Raw genomic sequence first — 19,445 nt, 5'->3', positions numbered from 1 at the left:
CAATTTTAAGATGTATTTCAGGACATGATCTCCAGTCATTGCCTCCCCCCCCCCCCATAATTACTGTACTTGGAAGAATATCTGAGCCACTTCAGATGACATCTTACTACTACTGGTTCATAATCCTGACAGCATTTAGCTCTGTGAAAAAATGCTTTGAATAAAAGGGGGGAAAAGCTAAAATAAATATAGGTCAAGGTGGATTTATTTATATCCTTTTAAATCAGATCATTATTTAATAACGTATATACATTGCTGTTGGAATGGCATACATTTTTGCAGCTCTTTTTATTTTGTGGTAGACTGAATTGTATCACTTTTAAAATGCAAATTGAAATAAGAAACAAAGTGAAATAAGATTCTGGCATCATATTTTCAGGAAAGGATCATTTAAAATAACAGTCAAAGAAATATTAAACAATTGAAGGTCAACCAAAAGAAAATGCACTTAAGCACTGATGTTCTTCGCTATTAACGCATCACAGCTTTGACAGATCCGCTCAGCTACAGCACTTCTGAGACCTTGGCAGTCACACTAGGCTCTTTCAGGTAGGCCTCCTCCTCTTTTTAAATTATTTTCAGAAATATCGTGCAGTATGCCTAGCAGGTGAATCATAGATTCTTTCTACGTGGTCTCAAAAATAGACAAATTAATTTTCTTGAGTGTAATCAATTTTGCTCAAGTAAACTGATGAGTCCAAATTTTTAGAAAGACAATTTTTTGTAAAAATTTTGAAAACATTTTTCTGAAGGTCAAGAGAGATATCCAGCGAAATAGCCATACCGCATTACTATAAAATTTTCATTTTTCAGGAATATGCAGAATTATGTTTTCTTCCAAATTTCAAGGAAATTGCCTTTTTTAGTGATACAACTATAGTATATCTGGCCCTGGACTACATTAATGAAGGAAAAGTTATGCAGCTTCAATACCATACTTCCTCCTCTTCATCCTGAGCTACATATTCTGTGCTCTCATAGCATCCCAGCTACAAACACTACCTTCACTCAAAAGCCTAGGAGAACAAAACATTAGCACATGCTAGCACACCTGAACCACCTGAAGATGCCTAGGCACAGAAACCTAGAGAAGTGACAAGTGCAGCTATCAAACATGCCATCGGCCTGAGTAACCCCACAGAATCTTGGGGGAAAGCCTCTGCTGCCACTCCAGCCCTGCTGTTGCCGCTTGGGCAGCCTATGGTAGCAAGAACAGGAATGCCCGCGCAAGCCAGAAATCCTGTTGGTGGAACACTGGCTCCCCAGAGGCACCGGCCTTGCAGCGGTCTTGCTAGCAAACAGGACTTCCCTCCAGAGAAATTGCTCCTGCCTTTAACACACTACCCGCTCCCAAATTCTAGTGAGAAGAGAGATGAAATTTTAAGGAAAGTGACTAACGTGCACAGATAAAATATCAGTCCCTTCCTCCTTCATACTAGCTTTGACTCTAACACATGAATCTGTGAAAATATTTGGAAGACAAAAGCCCTCATCTGTCCTTCCAATGCCATTAGAGAGTGCATAGGATTAGAAATAATTGTTCCTTTTGGGCATAGCGCACACATTGTGTTTCTTTCGGTTATATTTAGGTTACATAATAGCGCTTAATATTCATATCTTGCAACTTGCTAGTACTCTTTTGCAGTGAGAGAGGTTGCTGGTTTTGTGTGGGGGGTAGGTTGTTTTGTTTTTAAATATACTATAAATATCCCTGTAAATAGATACACATAGAACACAATCTACTTGGTCATAACATCAGCCTATACTACTATAATTAAAAAAGAACTGGTGACAGAGTTATTTTGGTTTCTTGTCAATTAAATTGATAAGTCAAGATTCCATACACATTCAAAATATTCCTGTTTTCATTCTCAGTCATTACTGAGATGTTTCCTTAGATAATACCTCATCAGCTCTGCAGCTGGGCTACACAGAGAATAACTCTTCTCTCCTCCAGATCCTTCTCCATCTCGTATCTTGAGCATTCCCTTAAGGATTTTACATACCATGTGCTAACTAGCAAAGAAGGTGACAGAGGCCCCTACAGAAGGCCTAAAGAGACTTTTTTTTTTTTTTAATTATGCTTTTCTGGCATTTTAACTGTTTCAGAAGAAAAAAAAAGAAGGAAAGAACAGTGCAGAGATGACATACACATCCTCAGATTTCTGAGACACTATACAAACATGGAAACAACAATAATGTCTATTAACATATGCAGTGAGAAAGCAACTACAAATTGTGAAACAACCCTGAAGCACTTTATTATGGTGATTCACCAGACCCATTCTCCATCTCAAAGGAAAAAACAAGTCTCCTATTACCACTACCAAAAAGCCAGTCAGTCTTTACCCTCCTCCCTTTAAACAGTTTGCACCCTTATACTTTAACAAACTTGCACAGGCTTTCACTAGGAGCTGGCCTCAAGTCTTACTGGCAGCAATATGGGTTGAATGAAGACACAGCTCAGGACATTGTTATTGCCAGGTCAGGCAGCAAGTCAGCTGGAGTGGGAAAATTTAAAAAATGCCTTCATTTCCCAAGGGGAAGCTAGCCCTCTCACAAGGAAGAGGCTTAGAGTGATTCCAAAGTCCTCGTTCTGTAACGCTCCTTGTGACATCCAGATGTTTAGGTAAACCTCTGAACAAGGTTTTAGTCTATGCCTACAAGTACGTTTACTCCTTTTTTTGTATTTAACACTAAGATTTACTCATATGAAATTAAAAAGGTTCACTCCCATAATACAGGAGAACTTCCAAAACATATGAGAAATCCTAGTTTTTAACCTTTCTCCACTTTACACTGTTTGCATTGAGGAGTAAACAGGAGGAAGATCTTCATATCACCATTACTACTGTCATAATAGTTATGCTTTTCTAAATCTATTTGATGGGCTCAGAAACACAGTAAATTGTTCTGTATAGGTGGCTCAGTACTATCTCTACCTAGCAACAAGGAGATTTCAGGTGTTTCAGTCGGCACTGTATTTATTTGTTGCCTCGGGAAATTTTTTTGCATAGGAGTAAGACGAGAAGAATCAAATGTACTTGATCAAGCTAAATATCAGCAAATAAAAAAGTGACTGTTACAACCCACTTGACTACTGATTCTGTGACTGTTCAGGAGCTTAACGAACCTCCATCACTTTTATATAAAACATTTCAATTTTTGTTAACACCTATCACAAGATAACCCAAGGTCTGGGTGTCATTACACTGGCAAAATCTGAGCAACTCTAAATTTAAGCCCTTCACATGGGATAGCCTGGCCAGGAGACTAGCACATGGATCACTGCTTGAAATACAGGGATAAAAAACTTGCCCAGATGTTTCAATGAACAGACACTGTCTGACAAACTCCTCAGGTAGCTCTGGGTTAGAACAACGCATCCATGCTCCTCTAAGAGCAGTTGCAGAAAACAACAAGGCAGTACCACCAACCACCACCAAAACAACCTCCCCCCCCCCCCCCCCCCCGACATGCTGGGTCTAGTTTACAACACAGTTCACAGTAAAAGTGAATAGTTATTAATCAAACATATACTCTGTGGTATGTGGACACAGATCGTACCCAGAGGTAGCTAGCCTACTATAAATCATATTCCAGAGTAATAAAATTTCCAGCTAAAAATCCAGTTTACCTTTAATTGTTTGTTGCTATTTTGTATTTCTGTCAAACCATGAAAATTGCTATTTTTTCTTTTTTCACTTTATGCATGATGGATCAAAACAAGGCTATACTACTTGGCTGAAGTACAGCAGTCAACATTTGATGTTTTCTAAACACTTGCTAGGAATAAAAACAGGAAAACATTTATTTAGTACAAATATGTATTTTCTATGATTCTTATTTATCTAAAGCTGTATTTTAAAGCAAAAATTGAGTTCAACAACAAATCTGACCCGCTTTTGTCCCTTTGAAGCAAACTGCACAGCAGTTGTTTTCCTTGAACAAACTGCACAGGATCCAACTAGTATTCTCCATTGTTGTAAACTTATTTTGTATCGTAAATCCTGTATTTATCTAGTTATTATCACAACAAAGTTAAATTTTGGTAAAAATTCTACATGGCAAAATCTGTTTGAGCTTTAAAAAGACAAAAGCCAAAATTTTCCATTAATTTTTCTTATTCCTTGCACAAAAATCCATTTTCTAGAAGACAGGCTTACAACAAAGTAGTTTTAACTGCTTTAAGATCCCAGATCTTGGAACACCACATACTTGGAGGCATGTTTTACCACCATATGCCTTTAAATATCACCATGGGTAGTCTTTATAATAGGAACAGGCTTTTTGCTATCCAGATAAAAATCTAAACAATATGGTCAAAAAATAGTTTCTTGAAAACAAAAAACACAAGAGATTCAGCAATATTTTGTATAATCTCCACACGTGTCATCCTCACAGACCATGCTGGAGCTTCTTTCCAACCCTGAAGCAAACCACATTGCATTTGCTGGGTGTTCAGCACAAGGCTGCGGGAGCGAAGGCAGACTTTCTGTGCCAGGAGGGTCTGAAGGCCGGCCCAGGAACTCAGACCGGGAGCAAGCCTTTGTGCTCCCAATGGCCCCATGCTCATATTGCAGCCGCAGGAAGTCAGCAAAGAGGAATCTGGAGGAACAGAAACACGGAGGAAGGAAAAGCATCTGCATGGGAATACGGATTTTGTTGAGAAGCTCATTGTGGAAGGAAACTAGGCGCAGAGCAGAGGGTGAAGCAGAGTACATTCAGGATGAGAGCCAGGATGCAAGGAGAGAAAGAAAACACAGAGCTGGGGTGGGGGAGAGAAGGGAGAGACCTGGACAGGCTGAAAAAGATGCCAGGCTAGCAAGTGCTGGAGGCAGGAGTGGGGAAGGGGCAGTCATGCCTGACAGGGAAGGGCTGAAGCTTTCTACTAAACAGAGCCAGGAGGAAGGGAAGGAAAGCGACCGAACCAAGCTAAGGGGCCTGAGTAAAGAGAAAAGGCTGGAGCAGGGCACGAGCCCTGTGGTAAGTAGCCTGTTACCATGTAATTAAAGACTATCCAAATATTACTGGTTCTAGGTAAGCTGACCTTTCCTGAAGTACTGCATACAGGTCTGAGCGCTACTGAAAAGACTAATCATGCTTAGGAAGGTAAGCAAAGGGCTAGGAGGACGATCAGTTGAAAGGAGAGACTCTTGAAAGAGGAAATCAGAAGATCTTGGCCTGTTTGCTAGGTTGCAAATATATACGTAGTATGCTCTCTAAAAATACATCAGAGGGGAAGGAATAGTAAAATGACAGGAAAGGAAGGAACTATTTAATCAGAAATATAAATAATGAGAGTAAATGAGCCAAGATCAGTCAGGAATAATTTAGGGAGGTTTTCTTTTTTTTTAAATAACATGAAATGAACATCTCGAATAATCTTTGTAAAGAAGTAAAGAGAGCATTAAAAAAAAAAAAAGGCACAAACCCCCCAAAGCCCTACCAAATTAACCAAAATATTCCCTTAAAAAACAAAAAAGGAACAAAAAAAAACTAACCATCACCACTAAATCTTTTAAAACAGAACCTGCTCAGCTGACGAACACAGCCAAGGCGCGTGTGCGCGTGGAGAGCAACAGGCCTGTTACTAGGAGGCCCTGCCTGCGGGTGCCCTAACAAAAGGGCTCCCTTCCTTCTCCACCTCCGACAACCCAGAGCCAGCACCACGCTCCAGACACGTCATGCCTGGTTCTGCTCTCTGCCAGATTGACTTTTGGCCTGTTCATTTCCAACAGCAACAGCCAAGCGCAGGGAGCCAACAAACCGTGGTTTACTATAAGCCAGGCGCACAGGACTATGGCATTTCTTAACTCTGTGCTCTAACTTCGAAACAGCTGTAACACTCTTAACGTGTCCGTGTATGTAACAGCTCTGCAGTCTAAGGAAAGCAGCATTAACTGAAAAATTGCTGCAATATAAAAATGTGTCATTAAAAGACCTGTAAACTGAAATAGCAAGAATTCTGGATTTATTCTGGAACCCAAATGTATGTCAAAAGTAACACACATTCACATTATCTACACTGAAGACAGGCTTTGTTCCAATTTTAACTGCAGCTTAATCATCATCCTACTTGTGTTTAGAGCAGATCTACTCAGATTCAGGGGTGAAGTCCTATTTCAACTAAAGTCAAGAGGAATTGCAATGTTCTTTTGAGTGGAGACCAGAATTTTACTCCAGACAAAAGAGGTACCTTGTAACTACCAAATGTAGTGGTTAAACTCTCTTAATCTTTACATTCAGCAGAAAAGCTAGTACAATACACCACAATAGAAAACATTTCATTTTTATTCAGTCAACTTGGTTCCAAAATAAACAGACTTCCCTTTAAGCAAAATAGTCTAGAAATTAACCACAAGTAAATGTTTCACTGATTCATCATGTTTGCTATGAGGAAAAAGAAATATAGGTCTCCACAACAGAGAACATACACAAAACAACTGGTTAATTGTACATTCCAATCAGGAGGTACTGGCACATTTCTGGTTAAAAAAAGGCACAAAATCATTCCAGTGTTAAGTACGTATGTCATTCTGTGGGCAGAAGAATACTTTTAGTTTGCATAATTATTCTCAAAAAACATTCTTAGTAAATAAATATTTAAACAGGAGTAAAAACTCCAGCTCTTTCCAACTTCCAACACAGGCAGACTTCAGCCCACCAAGCACCTATCCCCCCCCTTCACCCCAGTTCTTGATTCATGGATGTCCAGGACATTTTATGGTATTTATATGTAACATAAAATATTTAAGGTTTGGATAAATATGTACCACTTCTAATGTAATCACCTATTAAAGCTAGAATGCTTACAGATGCCTTGTAACCTCAAACAGCATCACCTCTGATCGCACTGAAATCTCAGTTTTCGTTTCAACCAAATCAATTCCTTTCTTTGCCTGCACAGACAATTTTGCAAACGTGACACACACACCCACCCACACCCTCCCTTAACAGTTCTGTCTGCCAGCATATACAGACACTGTGACAAAGGCTATTCCAAACTCGTGTATCTTAGTCCTATGACTAAGTCCTAGTTAGTCCTAGTTCCACTGGTCTGGAAGCCTGTCCAATATACCACTTCCACAGAGACCCAGTGTGGACAAAGGCCAGCCACACCCAAAAAGATGCGCTCCTTCTCACTCTAGTTCCTACCTCCTTGGTGAGCCTATTGAAGCTACGTCAGAACAGTGTAGCTAGTGAACGGACTCCTGCAATTAAGTTCTCCATACACCCCAAACAAGATGAAATCCTTCAAAATGTGCCATATGATTTAATAACCTAGCAGGAGACCCTTGGCATTTTCCATCTGCCTCTCCTTCCCACTTTCTCTAAAACGTTCCTACGCTAAAACACTAAACTTTGACTGAAGCAGCCACAGTGGCTATTTGTCTGTTTTGTTTTCCTTTAAAAAAACAATACTTTTCAGTTGTTTCTTTGCATTATTAATCAGCTTTTAATAAAGCCTCTTCTCTTCACAAACGTAACAAGGCTAATCTGGTATTCAGACGTTCAAATGCTCCAAATGGCCCTTTCTCCCCGTAGAAGATGGGAAGCGTACTCAAACCTGTTACCAAAATAGACTTTCCAACATCAATGACATTTGTTTGTCTACGATATGACCAAAGGCAGCCTTCTGTTTTAAAAGCATGGTTCATTTCAAAACATAGCCTGTGTGAAAGCTCCAAATCTAACTGCAGATTTGTCCCTATCTGCACTGTCATTATCTCAATTACTGCACTGCTTTTTACAAAAAAAAAAAAAAAAAAGTAAACATGTGTATCATGCAGGTAAATCAAATTACGTATCAGAACTCATTATTCCACTGCAGGTGACTGTGTAGGAGTGCAAGCCCTGATCCACCAAAGTCCCTTAAATTAAAAAAAAAAAATGCACACACACACACACACCTCCCACAGCACAGGACTGCAAAAGCATTCTTTGCATAGGTATCTGATATAGCACAAAGTAGCCTTCAAGCATTCCATATCTTCTGTGATAAATATAAGACTATATTCTCATTTTCTCACAAGAAGTTTGATTCAAACTCCTCTGTTTACTGCTGACTGACGGCCCACACTGAGTACAAGCTAACCACTCTGAGTTTCCCACAGCTGCCCAATGGAACTGTTTCTCCCGAACAGAAGAGGAGGAGGAGGCGGAAGTGAGAAGAGGAAGAAACAGGGACAAGACGTGCTCATGGGTCGTCAGTGTACAGTTCAACACTCTAAGGTGAGCTTGTACAAACTTTCAAACCAACCTTTAATAACGAACACATCCAGAAGTACCCTGCTGACGGGTCAAGTAAACACCACAGTCGCTGCTCACCACCACCTCACACAGTTCCCCTCAAGCCCCAGAAACCACCAGGCCTGGACGACAGCTCCAGTAAGGCACCAAAGGCAGCAAGGGCTCCAAGCATTCCTTTTCTCTGCCCATCACAGCAGTTGCAGAGTCTTCAGTTTGCGAACATGGGCTTCGATATACACAGGGAGGCAGGCGGGATCTATTCAGACACAGTTGTTTGTACTCGATTAGAAGGAAAGTTGTTATAATATTAAAAATTTAAGTCAGGAAATAAAAATATTTTCCATCATGCAGCTTACAGTAAAGTTGTTTACTAATAAACTTACTAAAAAAAAAAGTTAAGACTCTTTATACTTTAGTAAAAACTGAGCAATGAGGAATAAGGGCCATTCACTGTTACTAAGGCAACCCTTCACTTGTAGCGAGAAGTTCACCTTTCGTAAATTCAGTTTTATGTTTTCTTTCCTATCCCACTAAACATGCCAAGAATTTTATTCAAGTCTGATCACAAGCCTACTTTGGACTGTACAAACACACAAACGCTGAACCTTTCAGATGCTCAAATCAGCCCATAGGATAGGAATCTAATTGCTACGAACCTAAAATCGATAGTATTTCCCTATACCCAAAGGAGAAAAGGCATTCCTCTTGCAGGAACTGCATTCATTAGCTGTAAATGACAGTGGTTATAACAGGCTAGCCAAGGAGAATCATACCAATTATAGACAGCACATGTGACTATTTTACTAAGATGCTTGTACAGCTTAAATTTTTATGTTTACTTTTACTATGTGAAGTGGTTAGTCCACAGAATAAAACCACACAAATGTATTTCTTACAATAAATTCTACCTCAAAGACCAACTGTCTCAAGTATGGTTATAAAATAGGCACAGATGTCAGATTCTTTGAGGATTTCTGGGAGACATCTACAGATTACCTTTCCATTTCCTCTTCTCTCTTGCTTCCATCATCGCAGTCATTAGACAAAAATTGGCATTCAGAGCTTGTCAATGGGCAAGACTATATTCATTTCTACTCTTATTTTCCATGTGTTCTTCATTCTCCTGAATCTTTAGCTCCTCTTTATTCACCTATACACTGAAATACTTTTTGTGTTTGGTTTTCACTTGAGGAAAAACAATGAATTAAAAAAAAGTGTGTTTCATTCACACCAAAGGATGAGATCACAGTGTTAGACTATTGACAATTATTTTAAAACAATCAAACATTCATACAGGGATGTGCTCATGCACATCTTCACAGTATGAAAGGAAATACAGCCTTGCTCTTACCTGGACCTTCAGGACTGCAGTAATGATATCAAAGAGTACGTTCCCAGGCTTGCCTCACGTGGAAAAAAGCAAACACCTTTCTAACAATTTCACAGAGCCAAGAGAGATCCTGTCACTAGTCCCCAAACCTCAACAGTTATTTCCCAGCATTTTAGTGCTCAAAAAAAGTGTCTTTTAACAGCAGACATATTAAAAAATGTGCTTCCTATATCATATTAATCAATTGTAAGCTGAAGCGTTCCCATTCGTTTTAAGAGACAGCCTCTCCAGCTGCCTCCTATTGCTCCCCATCAGCCTCAGGAGTTCAGCTCTAGCCACAAGTAGCTTTCTGCAGCACGGCAGAGGGTGGGAGGAGAATGACTCATCTGTGTCTCTTCTCTGGTCTCTGAAGATCACCTTCAGCTTGAACTTGAGCAAGAGAACCATCATTTTAAAAATAAGAAGCAGACACCTCTTCCCTAAACTCCTCCAGCTGCCACTCAGGAGAGTCCAACAGAGTGGCAGAGAAAGAAACAAGCAACTGCTCTTGCTCCTTGATCACAGGTTAGAGCAGCCAGAACAGGGGAAAAATTGTGCCAGGATTGTTTGAGGTCTCTGACATCCTGGAAGGGCTATGTCTACCTCAGCACAGCTGATAACACACCTTACTCTAAACTCTTCTCAAGTTCTCTGGCACAGCCAGTGAAAGAAAGATTTATGTATAGTTGAGGGCTTATAGATTCTTGCCACTTCTTCTGTGCAACCCAATCAGTTCAAAAGAAGAAAAGGGCCAACAAATAGCTTCCAGGGTTCATGACATTTCTTATATGCTGTCAAGGCCAAATTCACAAACCACAGAAGTAGTATAAAACTTCCAAAACTATGCATTTCAAGATATTTTATTCACAGCTACCTTTAAAGAGTTTCAGAACAAGGAAGGAAAAAAAAATGCACAATACTGCATACTACATAGTTATTTGTAGTTTTCACATGTTCTGCCAAATCCCAAGGGAGAGGATATTTTACTTCAGTGACCCCTTCTAGATAGTGCAATCAGGTCCACAGGCCTCCCTGATTTTATGTCCTCTTCTCCCTTTGTCCTAGAAATAGGAAACTTTATGATGCCAGCTCAGAAACCAGAAATAGACGTGACCTGAAACTACACCTTCCAGTTTTAGGACCATAACATTATGCACAGGTATACAAAGCCTCCTTTGTAATTCAGTTTGAATTCTTGGGCTGGAAACGTAATCTTCCAGGAAGACTGAATGACGAGGACTGCTTCCTTGTCCTGACAGAGAAGTATCCATTAGGGAGTCCACTAGTCCAACCCTGCTAATGGTTATTTTCCTTAGAGAGCAGGTGCGACTCCATATAAGGAGGAGCCCTGTGACGGTGTCAGATAAGTCCCCAGGCAGCTGGACAGAGTCACTGCAGCCTGCACCTACCAGGGCGAGCAGGAACTGGTCTGTGTGTGAGGTCGCTATTCCTTCCTTTGGAAGCAAATTCCCAATCCTACGCTGAAGACTGAAACGTGTTCAGACCCAGCAAGTGCAAGCTAATGACAGAGCAACTGCTGCCATTCTGCAATGGTGACAAATTTAATAAAAGCTAACATAATTCAAAGGAAGCGAGAACAAAAAACTCAGGTTCACTCTGTTAAAAAAAACACCTCCACCACAAAAACAGATTCCTGTACCTGTGTGTGTATTAGCAGGAACACAACTGCTCTGGTATTTGAGAAGGATTTTATTTACAAAGCGTAATAAATCCTCAATGCCTCTGAACGCAAAAATTCAGAAAGCCTTTCTTAAGAAATGAAAAAAGAAAAAGCATAGAGATGATGAGCCACAATTATACATTTAAACATTTTTGCATGATTTTAGGAATTAATGAAAAGAAGTTTAACTAACACCTCATCTCTGACATCGGTAAAATAAATCCATGAAGCATAAAACATTATAAATCCATTAACTGAGACAAACATTCCCTGAGATAACGTACTGCATAATCGCTGTAGTGAAAGTTATGTCCCTAACTAATTAAACTTATGCCTTAGGCTTTAGTGATGTTAATTCATCTATTCCAGATTTATTGTGCTTTAAAAAGGCAAGAAAATCATTTTCTTCATCACCTCTATCATAATTTTTAAAAAAGATATATTTGATTACTTAACTAAAAATCACTTAAAGTAGAAACATATTGTGGAGCAAATGTGTTTGATACGACAAGCTATCATATTTGAGCAAACACGGTAAAGGAAAGTTTCACACAGCTGACTCACGTGAGTAAGACGGTCATCTCGCCTAAGCGGGTAGAAATTCCTCCTTCTTCCGTTACAAGAAGTGAAGAAGTAGGGAAAAGAGCTTTGCTGTCTGCAGAAGGCACCTTCTAAGAATTCCTCCAGAAAATGAGACACTTATCCTAGAAGATCATAATCATACTAGATGATAAACCTTACCACTTCAAGAGTTACCAGCTTTCACTGCATTATTTTGCACTCTTTGAACTGTAAAAAAGTCCTACGGGTTAGGTATTTCTGACAGTAAACTTCGGCAATGGTTAGCTCTTCCCATTTCACTGGAATAGCTATAAAACTGATGTAGGAAGAGCTTCAGTGAAACTACAGTAGCCTTTACCTCACTCTTGCTACTTTTGTCAGCACCTTCGCAACAAAAGGCAGCAATCAGATTTCTTTCCACACTTCCTCTTACAAAATTAGCGAGAAGGCAGCAAAACGACCACACACCTTTTCTTTTTAATTGCAGCAGAATTCACCAAGTGTCTTCCTAGCTGCGGGCCACTCTAATCATTGTAATTCCATTTTAAAGGGAAAATAATTTCCATATTAAGTAGCATATTTTTCCGTACTGAAAGAGCTCCAGCTCATCCACAAGTTCCACAAAGCTAATACCAGAGATCCTCGGATGACACTGTCTTCATGATCGTTTTAAGGATACTATATTCACGCAAACAATTTGTTTCAATCATTCATGTTTTACCAAAAAACAAAAAAACCTGAAACTCAAATCAGAAACATAGCATCCTTAACTGGATTTGCTTTTGGCATACTATTCTCAAAACAGACAACGAGCTGTTATTTCTCCTTGCATCAGACCATGCTTGAATTTATGTAACCACTGTTCAAGCAGTTCAAGTTCACCAAGAATGAAACTGCTGTTTCCCATCTGCACTCGTAGTTTTTTATACTGCGGAATATTTAGCTTTATTTAGCATCTTTTGTGCTCAGCGTCACCAAACAGTACGCCAGACTGGTTAAATGCTGGTGTCAGAGAAGCCACTATTGCAGCCATTAAGCAGCTAGCAAGAGCTGAGACTGAAAGTCCTTGAATGTTCAGATCCATTTTACTATAAGTAGATATTAGAGGTATAAGTAAACTTTTTAGAAGCAGATTACATAAATGTATCAATAATTTAAATAATGCACTAATTAATTAGAGTTTAACAGGATATTCAAGAGAAAGAGAGGGTTACATAAACATAGGCTTAGCTCACAGGTGTTCAGTCCTTAACATGCACAGAGCATTAGGAGCCCTAAGGCCAGAAGCATAATTCGGCTGTGGAATGAAGGAGCACACTGTGTTGCTCTGACACAGAGATTCATCAGCTTGAACAAGAAGCATCTCCAGTAGGTTTGGAGGGGGCCCTATGCAGGGACACTTATCCAAAACAGTAGTCATAAGGAACCCTGATTTTTAGAGGCAAACAAGGGGATGATATAAAGAACACCTGCCACAGAGAGCAAATGAGAATTCAGAATGACACTCAGCCTCTAGAAAGGTGAGATGCAAGAATTATTCAACAATTGTAATTGCGATTTAAAAGGGTGAGATTTCAAGAAAGAAAAAGACAAATAAACAAACCCCATATATATGCCAATTTAATTCACAGCATTGGTCCATACAGTTTGCAGCGTATTCTGCCGCTGCTCACAGAATGCAAGAACATTCAGAGTAGGGTCTGGAGAGGGGTAAGAACACACACAGACACACAGACACACAGACACACAGACACACAGACACACAGACACACAGACACACAGACACACAGACACACAGACACACAGACACACAGACACACAGACACACAGACACACATTAAAATTTCAAAGTAAAAACATAACTTGAAGAAAATCTATTTCATTACTGGCAATATGCATTGCAACCCAAAGGGAGCCATTTAATTGACTTCATGAGCTTTGGATCAAGTTCACGATGCTAACGCTATAAACCACTAGTAATAAAAGATTTCATAAAACAAAGCTATACAAATTAATTGTCACACATAAAACCCTGACAGCCAAGTAGATAAACGTGAAAAACAAAGTCAGAAGAACTGATTTGGATTACACAGTTGACTGCAATTTTAAAGGAGGCTAGTTGGGAGAAATCAATATAAAGTCACCCTGGCAACTCTGAAAAAGACTACAGGACAAAACCTTACAAACATATCTGCCCGTCTTCGCCAGAAGAGATCGTCACAGAACACATACATTATTTTAACCTAAGATCTTTTCACGACTTATGTGAAACCTGGTTATCCTATGTGCAAATAGACATAGGGCCTACTGGATGGCTCCTAAGAGTCATTCTGCTTATCCTTGCCTTTCTATCCATCCCCTGAAGTCTCCCTCACTCTGCTGTTCTGCTTTGCTACTAAAGCTTGGTAAAATACGCGGAGTAGAGCTGGTTTACAGACACTGATTATGGTCTGCTGAGAAAGGCACAGAGCCACGCTTACTAACGAGGGCAACAACTGAGGAAGAGGAGGCAAAAGGCCCCAATAAACAAAAAAACAGAAAGAAAGAAAGAAGGAAAAAAAGCAAAAAGGAAGCACAGAGATATGTTAGGTTTGAACATTACACTTCATTTCCTCCAGCCTACTTTCATTTTACTGTTTTGTTTTCATTTTTTAACAGCACTAACTTCTTAGCAGCATATTCTCCTGGGCTATGGTGCCCTATACAAGGGTTTTATCCCCAATTCACAGCTTATTTCCCACTCTTTTTCAACCACCCTTTTCAAATTAAGCCTCTGTTAGTAATTTAATACAAATCTTAACATTGCATGCTGTTCTTTTTCAGGCCTTTCCTTTTTCCTTCCACCTGTTTTAACAGCAGCCACGAGTTTTACCTCTTTAGAGCAGCATGTCCTAGTCAGCAGAATCTTCTTCCTGGACCTCACTGCCAGAATGTCAATATTCTTCTCTTTTCCCAACTTAAATCTAATACCAGTTCCTTGCAAGTTTGCCCTAGGTTTACAAATCTGAGAGGCAAATATTTCATTTCCAAAACGCTGTCTACATCATATTCTATCCTGGCCATATCTCTGCCAATTTTCATTTAACTTAGGGACAAAAGTCTACAGCAAGATGTACATGCTGCTTCTGCCAAGGAGGACTGAATATGAGGGAAGAGTTTGCCTCAGATGAATAAAAACATATCACAACTGACTCGGACAGCTGTCACCTGGCTCACAATGTAAAGGTTTATTTTTATTGGCTAATTTTTGCTTTCTATATTTCTCTCACACAGGTACAACACATTTAGAACATGGCTGCTGAAAATAAATTTGACTTCAAGACCAAATAGGCTACTCACATGCTTTAATCTGAAAAGATCTTGCTGATGCAAAGGTTCTATCTTAGCGGAGCTCTCCATGAATGACAAAAGCGGAGTGTGATTCATTTGGCAGCCAAATTATTCCAATCATTCCACAAAGGCATTTAAAGCCCCACACACATCACAGTTTTTATCTTCCATAATCATTTTTCTCTCCCCTTTTGCTCAGTCATTTTTCACTAAATTATTAAATCCTTCTTTCCTCTTGTTACAGTTTGGGAATTCTCTGACTGCAAGAAAAAGGGGTCTCGTAACAGAAGGTTATAATTAGCAGTAGGAAAGAGAGTTGTACAGAAAAGATGGCTCTGTGGTAACTGTGAAATGGAGGCTATTTAAGGTAACTGAAAACCCTGGTGCTCACTTCAGTGTATGACTTCTGCAACAGAACTCATTCCAGCCTGCATCCTGCTTACCAGACAGCATGCAGATGGTTCACGGGCTGACAGATCCAGTCCACAAATTGAAACACACACAGTCTATGCCAGTACAAAGTAATTTTGGAGAAGAGACCAAAATATAAGTCTAGTAGCAAGTAATACAAGAGCAATCCCGATGACAAGGACAAATCTAAAAGAATGATGACTGTATAGCTTTAAAGACCCAATCTTATAAATAAGTCAACTTTCAAAGAAAGTAATACAGATTCAGACTAGTTAGAAAAAGATATGGAAAATCACCACCTATACTGCAAATGCAAAATGCTGATTATGCTCCACCTACAGTTTAGAGTTCATTTGATAACAACAAGACCACAAATTGATCCACGGGTTAGTGAAAACGAGAGGAAACAGTAGATGGATAAAGGAGCATCAAAGTCAATACACAAAACAACAGCGTGGCTACATCTGGAATACTATGTATCATTATCAACCATGTCTGTCCAGAACATGAACAAGTGCTGGAAACAAAACAAAGAGAAAGGCCACTAGTATTCTCAGGAGAATGACAGCCTCCCTTGCATCAGTACCACAGCAAAGATAACTTCTTCAATGGCTCTTTAACAACAAGGAGGATGGACAAACCACATGGGGAGGAAAAAAAAAAAAAAAAAAAAGCCGTCTAAACCAGAGGAAGAGCCCAAGAGCAAGTGACAAAAACTGGCCATTTATAAATTTAGGCTAAAGTGTAAAGGTATGTTTCTAACCGTCAGAGCAAAGAGATTCTCAAGCAGCACTCACTGAGCATAATGGCAACAACACAATGACTATTTTCAAGATATTGCTTGGTAATTTATGATATATGGCCTGCGAGAGTAAAAGGACGGGAACCATTGACCCAATACATGTTTTCTAAACTCATCTTATGCTTTTGCTTTCTCACTCAAATAAATCAATATATAAACACATACTCACATGCTCATGTTTAGAAGATTCTTTTTTTCTTGTGAGTGATTTTAAGCTACTTAGGGTAACATCTCTGCCACTCACGGCTGACTAACCTTCCTGGATACAAATTTTTTCAGCAGTTCCTTCCAAGTACCCTCCTTCGTTGTTTCTTTACATCAGACAAGGCTTGAATTCATATTGCTGTCTTTTATACAATCACTATACTCTCCTCTATCTAGCTGTCTACCTTCACAGAGTGTTACTTGTGGTTTGTAAAAGGTTAACATCTCACTTCTTCACAATTAAAGGTCACTTCAGAAGTTGTGAGACACTGGGAGAAAGAGGAAGGGAGGGAAAGGGATATGCATAACTGCATAGTTCACAGGAAGCTAGGATAAAAAAACAAACAAAAATCACTGAATTCCATTCAGCCTATTCAAATGCTTCAAGAATTGTAATTTTACAATGTTGCCAAAACTCTTCTTTTCTCTATTCTTGGCATAAGCACGTAAGTGTGCGGAAGGCATCATGTTTTTAATTGGAGTGTGAAAAGTGCTGCCCATTGAAAGAAAAAAAAAAACACACATAGCTATAATTAGAAATGGAAACCAAAACCAACACTTCACTTCACTGATTATAAAGAAAAGGCATCTCTTGTTCACAAGATACAGTCTCTAAGTAGGCCCAGAGTCTTATCCTGCATGTTTCATCTAACATTCCAGTTAACTACTCTATAATCAAGGTATCCATATAAAGCCAAACCACTTTCATAGAACAAATCATTTTAACGGGATCACAGAACAGCTGGAAGGCACCTCTACAGATTATCTTGTCCAACTTACCTCTGCTCAAACCTGGGTCACCTAGAGCAGGTTGCTCAGGACATTGTCCAGTCAGGTTCTGAATATCTCCAAAACCAGAGACTCTGCAACCTCTCTCAGAAACCTGTTCCAGTGCTTGACCACCCTCACAGTTTTTAAAAAAAAAAAAAAAAAAAAAACCACACAACCACACACTTACGTTTAAAGGGAATTTATTTTATTTCAGTTTGTGCCTATGGCCTCTTGTTCACTCGACACCATAGAGAAGAGGCTGGCTCACCCATCAGGGATTCATACACTGTGATCAGATCCACTCGAGCATTCTCTTCTCCAGGCTGGGCAATCTCCAGCTCGCTCAGCCTGTCCTCATACGAGAGATCCTCCAATCCCTTAACCATTTTCGTGCCACTCTCTCCAGGATGTCCGCGTCTGTCCTGTACTGCGGAGCCCAGACCTGGACCGAGCAGGCTACGTCTGGCCTCACTAGTGCTGAGCAGAGGGGAAGGGGCACCTCCTTCGACCTGCTGACAATGCTCTGCCTAATGCAGCCCAGGAGGCCGCTGGCCTTCTTTGCTGCAAGGGCACATTGCTGGCTCATGTTCAGCCTGTCCACCAGCACCCCCGGGGCCTTCTCTCCAAAGCTGCTCTCCCGACCATCAGCCCCCAGCTTGCACTGGCCCTTGGGGTTACTCCTCCCCACGTGCAGGTCCTTTGCTCAATTTCTTGAGGTTCCTCTCTGCTCACTGCTCCAGCCTGCTGAGGTCCCCCTGAACAGCAGCACAACCCTCTGCTGTATCAACCATCCCTCCAGGTTTTGTATCCTCTGCAAACTTGCTGAGGGCGCCTTCTGTCCCACCGTGCAGGTCAAGAATTAAGACGTTCAACAATACTGGCCCCACTATTGACACCACTGGAATGTGCAATACACCACTAGGGACTGGCTCTCAGCTGGACCTCATGCCATTTACCACAACCCTCTGAGCCCTGCAGTTTAGTCAGTTTTCAATCCACCTCGCTGTCCACTTATCTAGTCTGCACGTCATCAGCTTGTCTGTGAGGATGTGATGGGAGACAAGGTCAAAAGCCTTACAGAAGTCAAGGTAGACAACATCCAATGCTCTCCTCCCATCCACCGAACTAGTCATTTTGTTGTAGAAGCCTATACATGATCTTGCCTTTTTCAATCTGTGCTGATGATCCATGCAAAACATCCTCTTGTCCTTAACACGCTTACAAATGGTTTCCAGGATTATTTGCTCCATCACCTTTCCAGGAATCAAGTTCAGGCTGCTCAGACTTGTAACTCCCCAGATCCTCCTTCCTAAAGATAGCAGTGACACTTCTTTTCTTCCAGTCAAGAGCCTCCCCTAAGATTTCTTCTGGTTTTGGCATTATAGCACAATTCTCCACCTTCAAGATTTATGAATGGAAGTAATAACCCTTGTTTTTCAGGTATCAGGTTAGGCTTGCAACAATGATGGGAAGAAAGCAGAATGATTTGTACTCTGAAAGCAAATACGATCTAGAGTCATTGGCCGACATTTCACAGAATAAAATAATTAGGCATCTCAAAACCAAACCACCACAAACAAAGTTACCTTTACTTTTGCCATCAGTCATAACACAGACCAAGTGTTCATGGAGGGCAAGGAAAAGAAATGAAGCCACATAAGAAGTAACTACAAGTAATTGTAACAGGCATTCTAAGACAAGTCACAGCTAACTGAAGTTCCACCCTTCAGATAAAAATCTATTCTTTAAAACATACACGCATCTTGTAAGCCAAAAGAAGAAAAAAGTGAGTTTCTACTTCTTTCAAATATCTTAATAAAATATAGATATTTAGGTAGATCTGACCTGCCTGCTAAGAACCACGTTTTTAAAGAGCTTTTGGCAAGAACCAATCAGTCAGTCCACACTGATCTACAATACAAGCCAGTGTGGCATTATTTATACTGTGAAGTTGCCTTTCCTAAACAACAAAGGTACCGATGTTATACTGTACCACTTCTCAGAACAGTCTCCAATAGGCTAAGCACTGGCAAGAGGAAGAAAATCCGGTAGGCTGAGAGCAG

The 19,445-nt window shown here is 40.1% G+C and overlaps 1 protein-coding gene across 7 annotated transcripts in view; it reads right to left on the bottom strand.

Moving 5' to 3' along the window:
- The window catches only part of SH3KBP1 (SH3 domain containing kinase binding protein 1), a 236,813-nt gene that overhangs the window by 179,870 nt on the left and 37,498 nt on the right, over window positions 1–19,445 (bottom strand). Inside the window, exon 1 of one of the 7 annotated variants that reach the window (XM_068918375.1) lies at window positions 15,204–15,359. The exons of the other annotated variants lie outside the window; for them this stretch is intronic. Within the exon in view, the coding sequence (XP_068774476.1) occupies window positions 15,204–15,290 (87 nt within the window). The 5' untranslated portion in view covers window positions 15,291–15,359. Of the gene's footprint in view, window positions 1–15,203; window positions 15,360–19,445 lie in introns of those variants that run through there. 7 annotated transcript variants of the gene reach the window in all.

The sequence above is a fragment of the Struthio camelus genome, chromosome 1, assembly GCF_040807025.1.
Source record: "Struthio camelus isolate bStrCam1 chromosome 1, bStrCam1.hap1, whole genome shotgun sequence".
Lineage (NCBI taxonomy): Eukaryota > Metazoa > Chordata > Aves > Struthioniformes > Struthionidae > Struthio > Struthio camelus.
The sequence above is the reverse complement of the archived record's forward strand: the minus strand, read 5'-3'. Positions and strand labels throughout refer to the sequence as shown.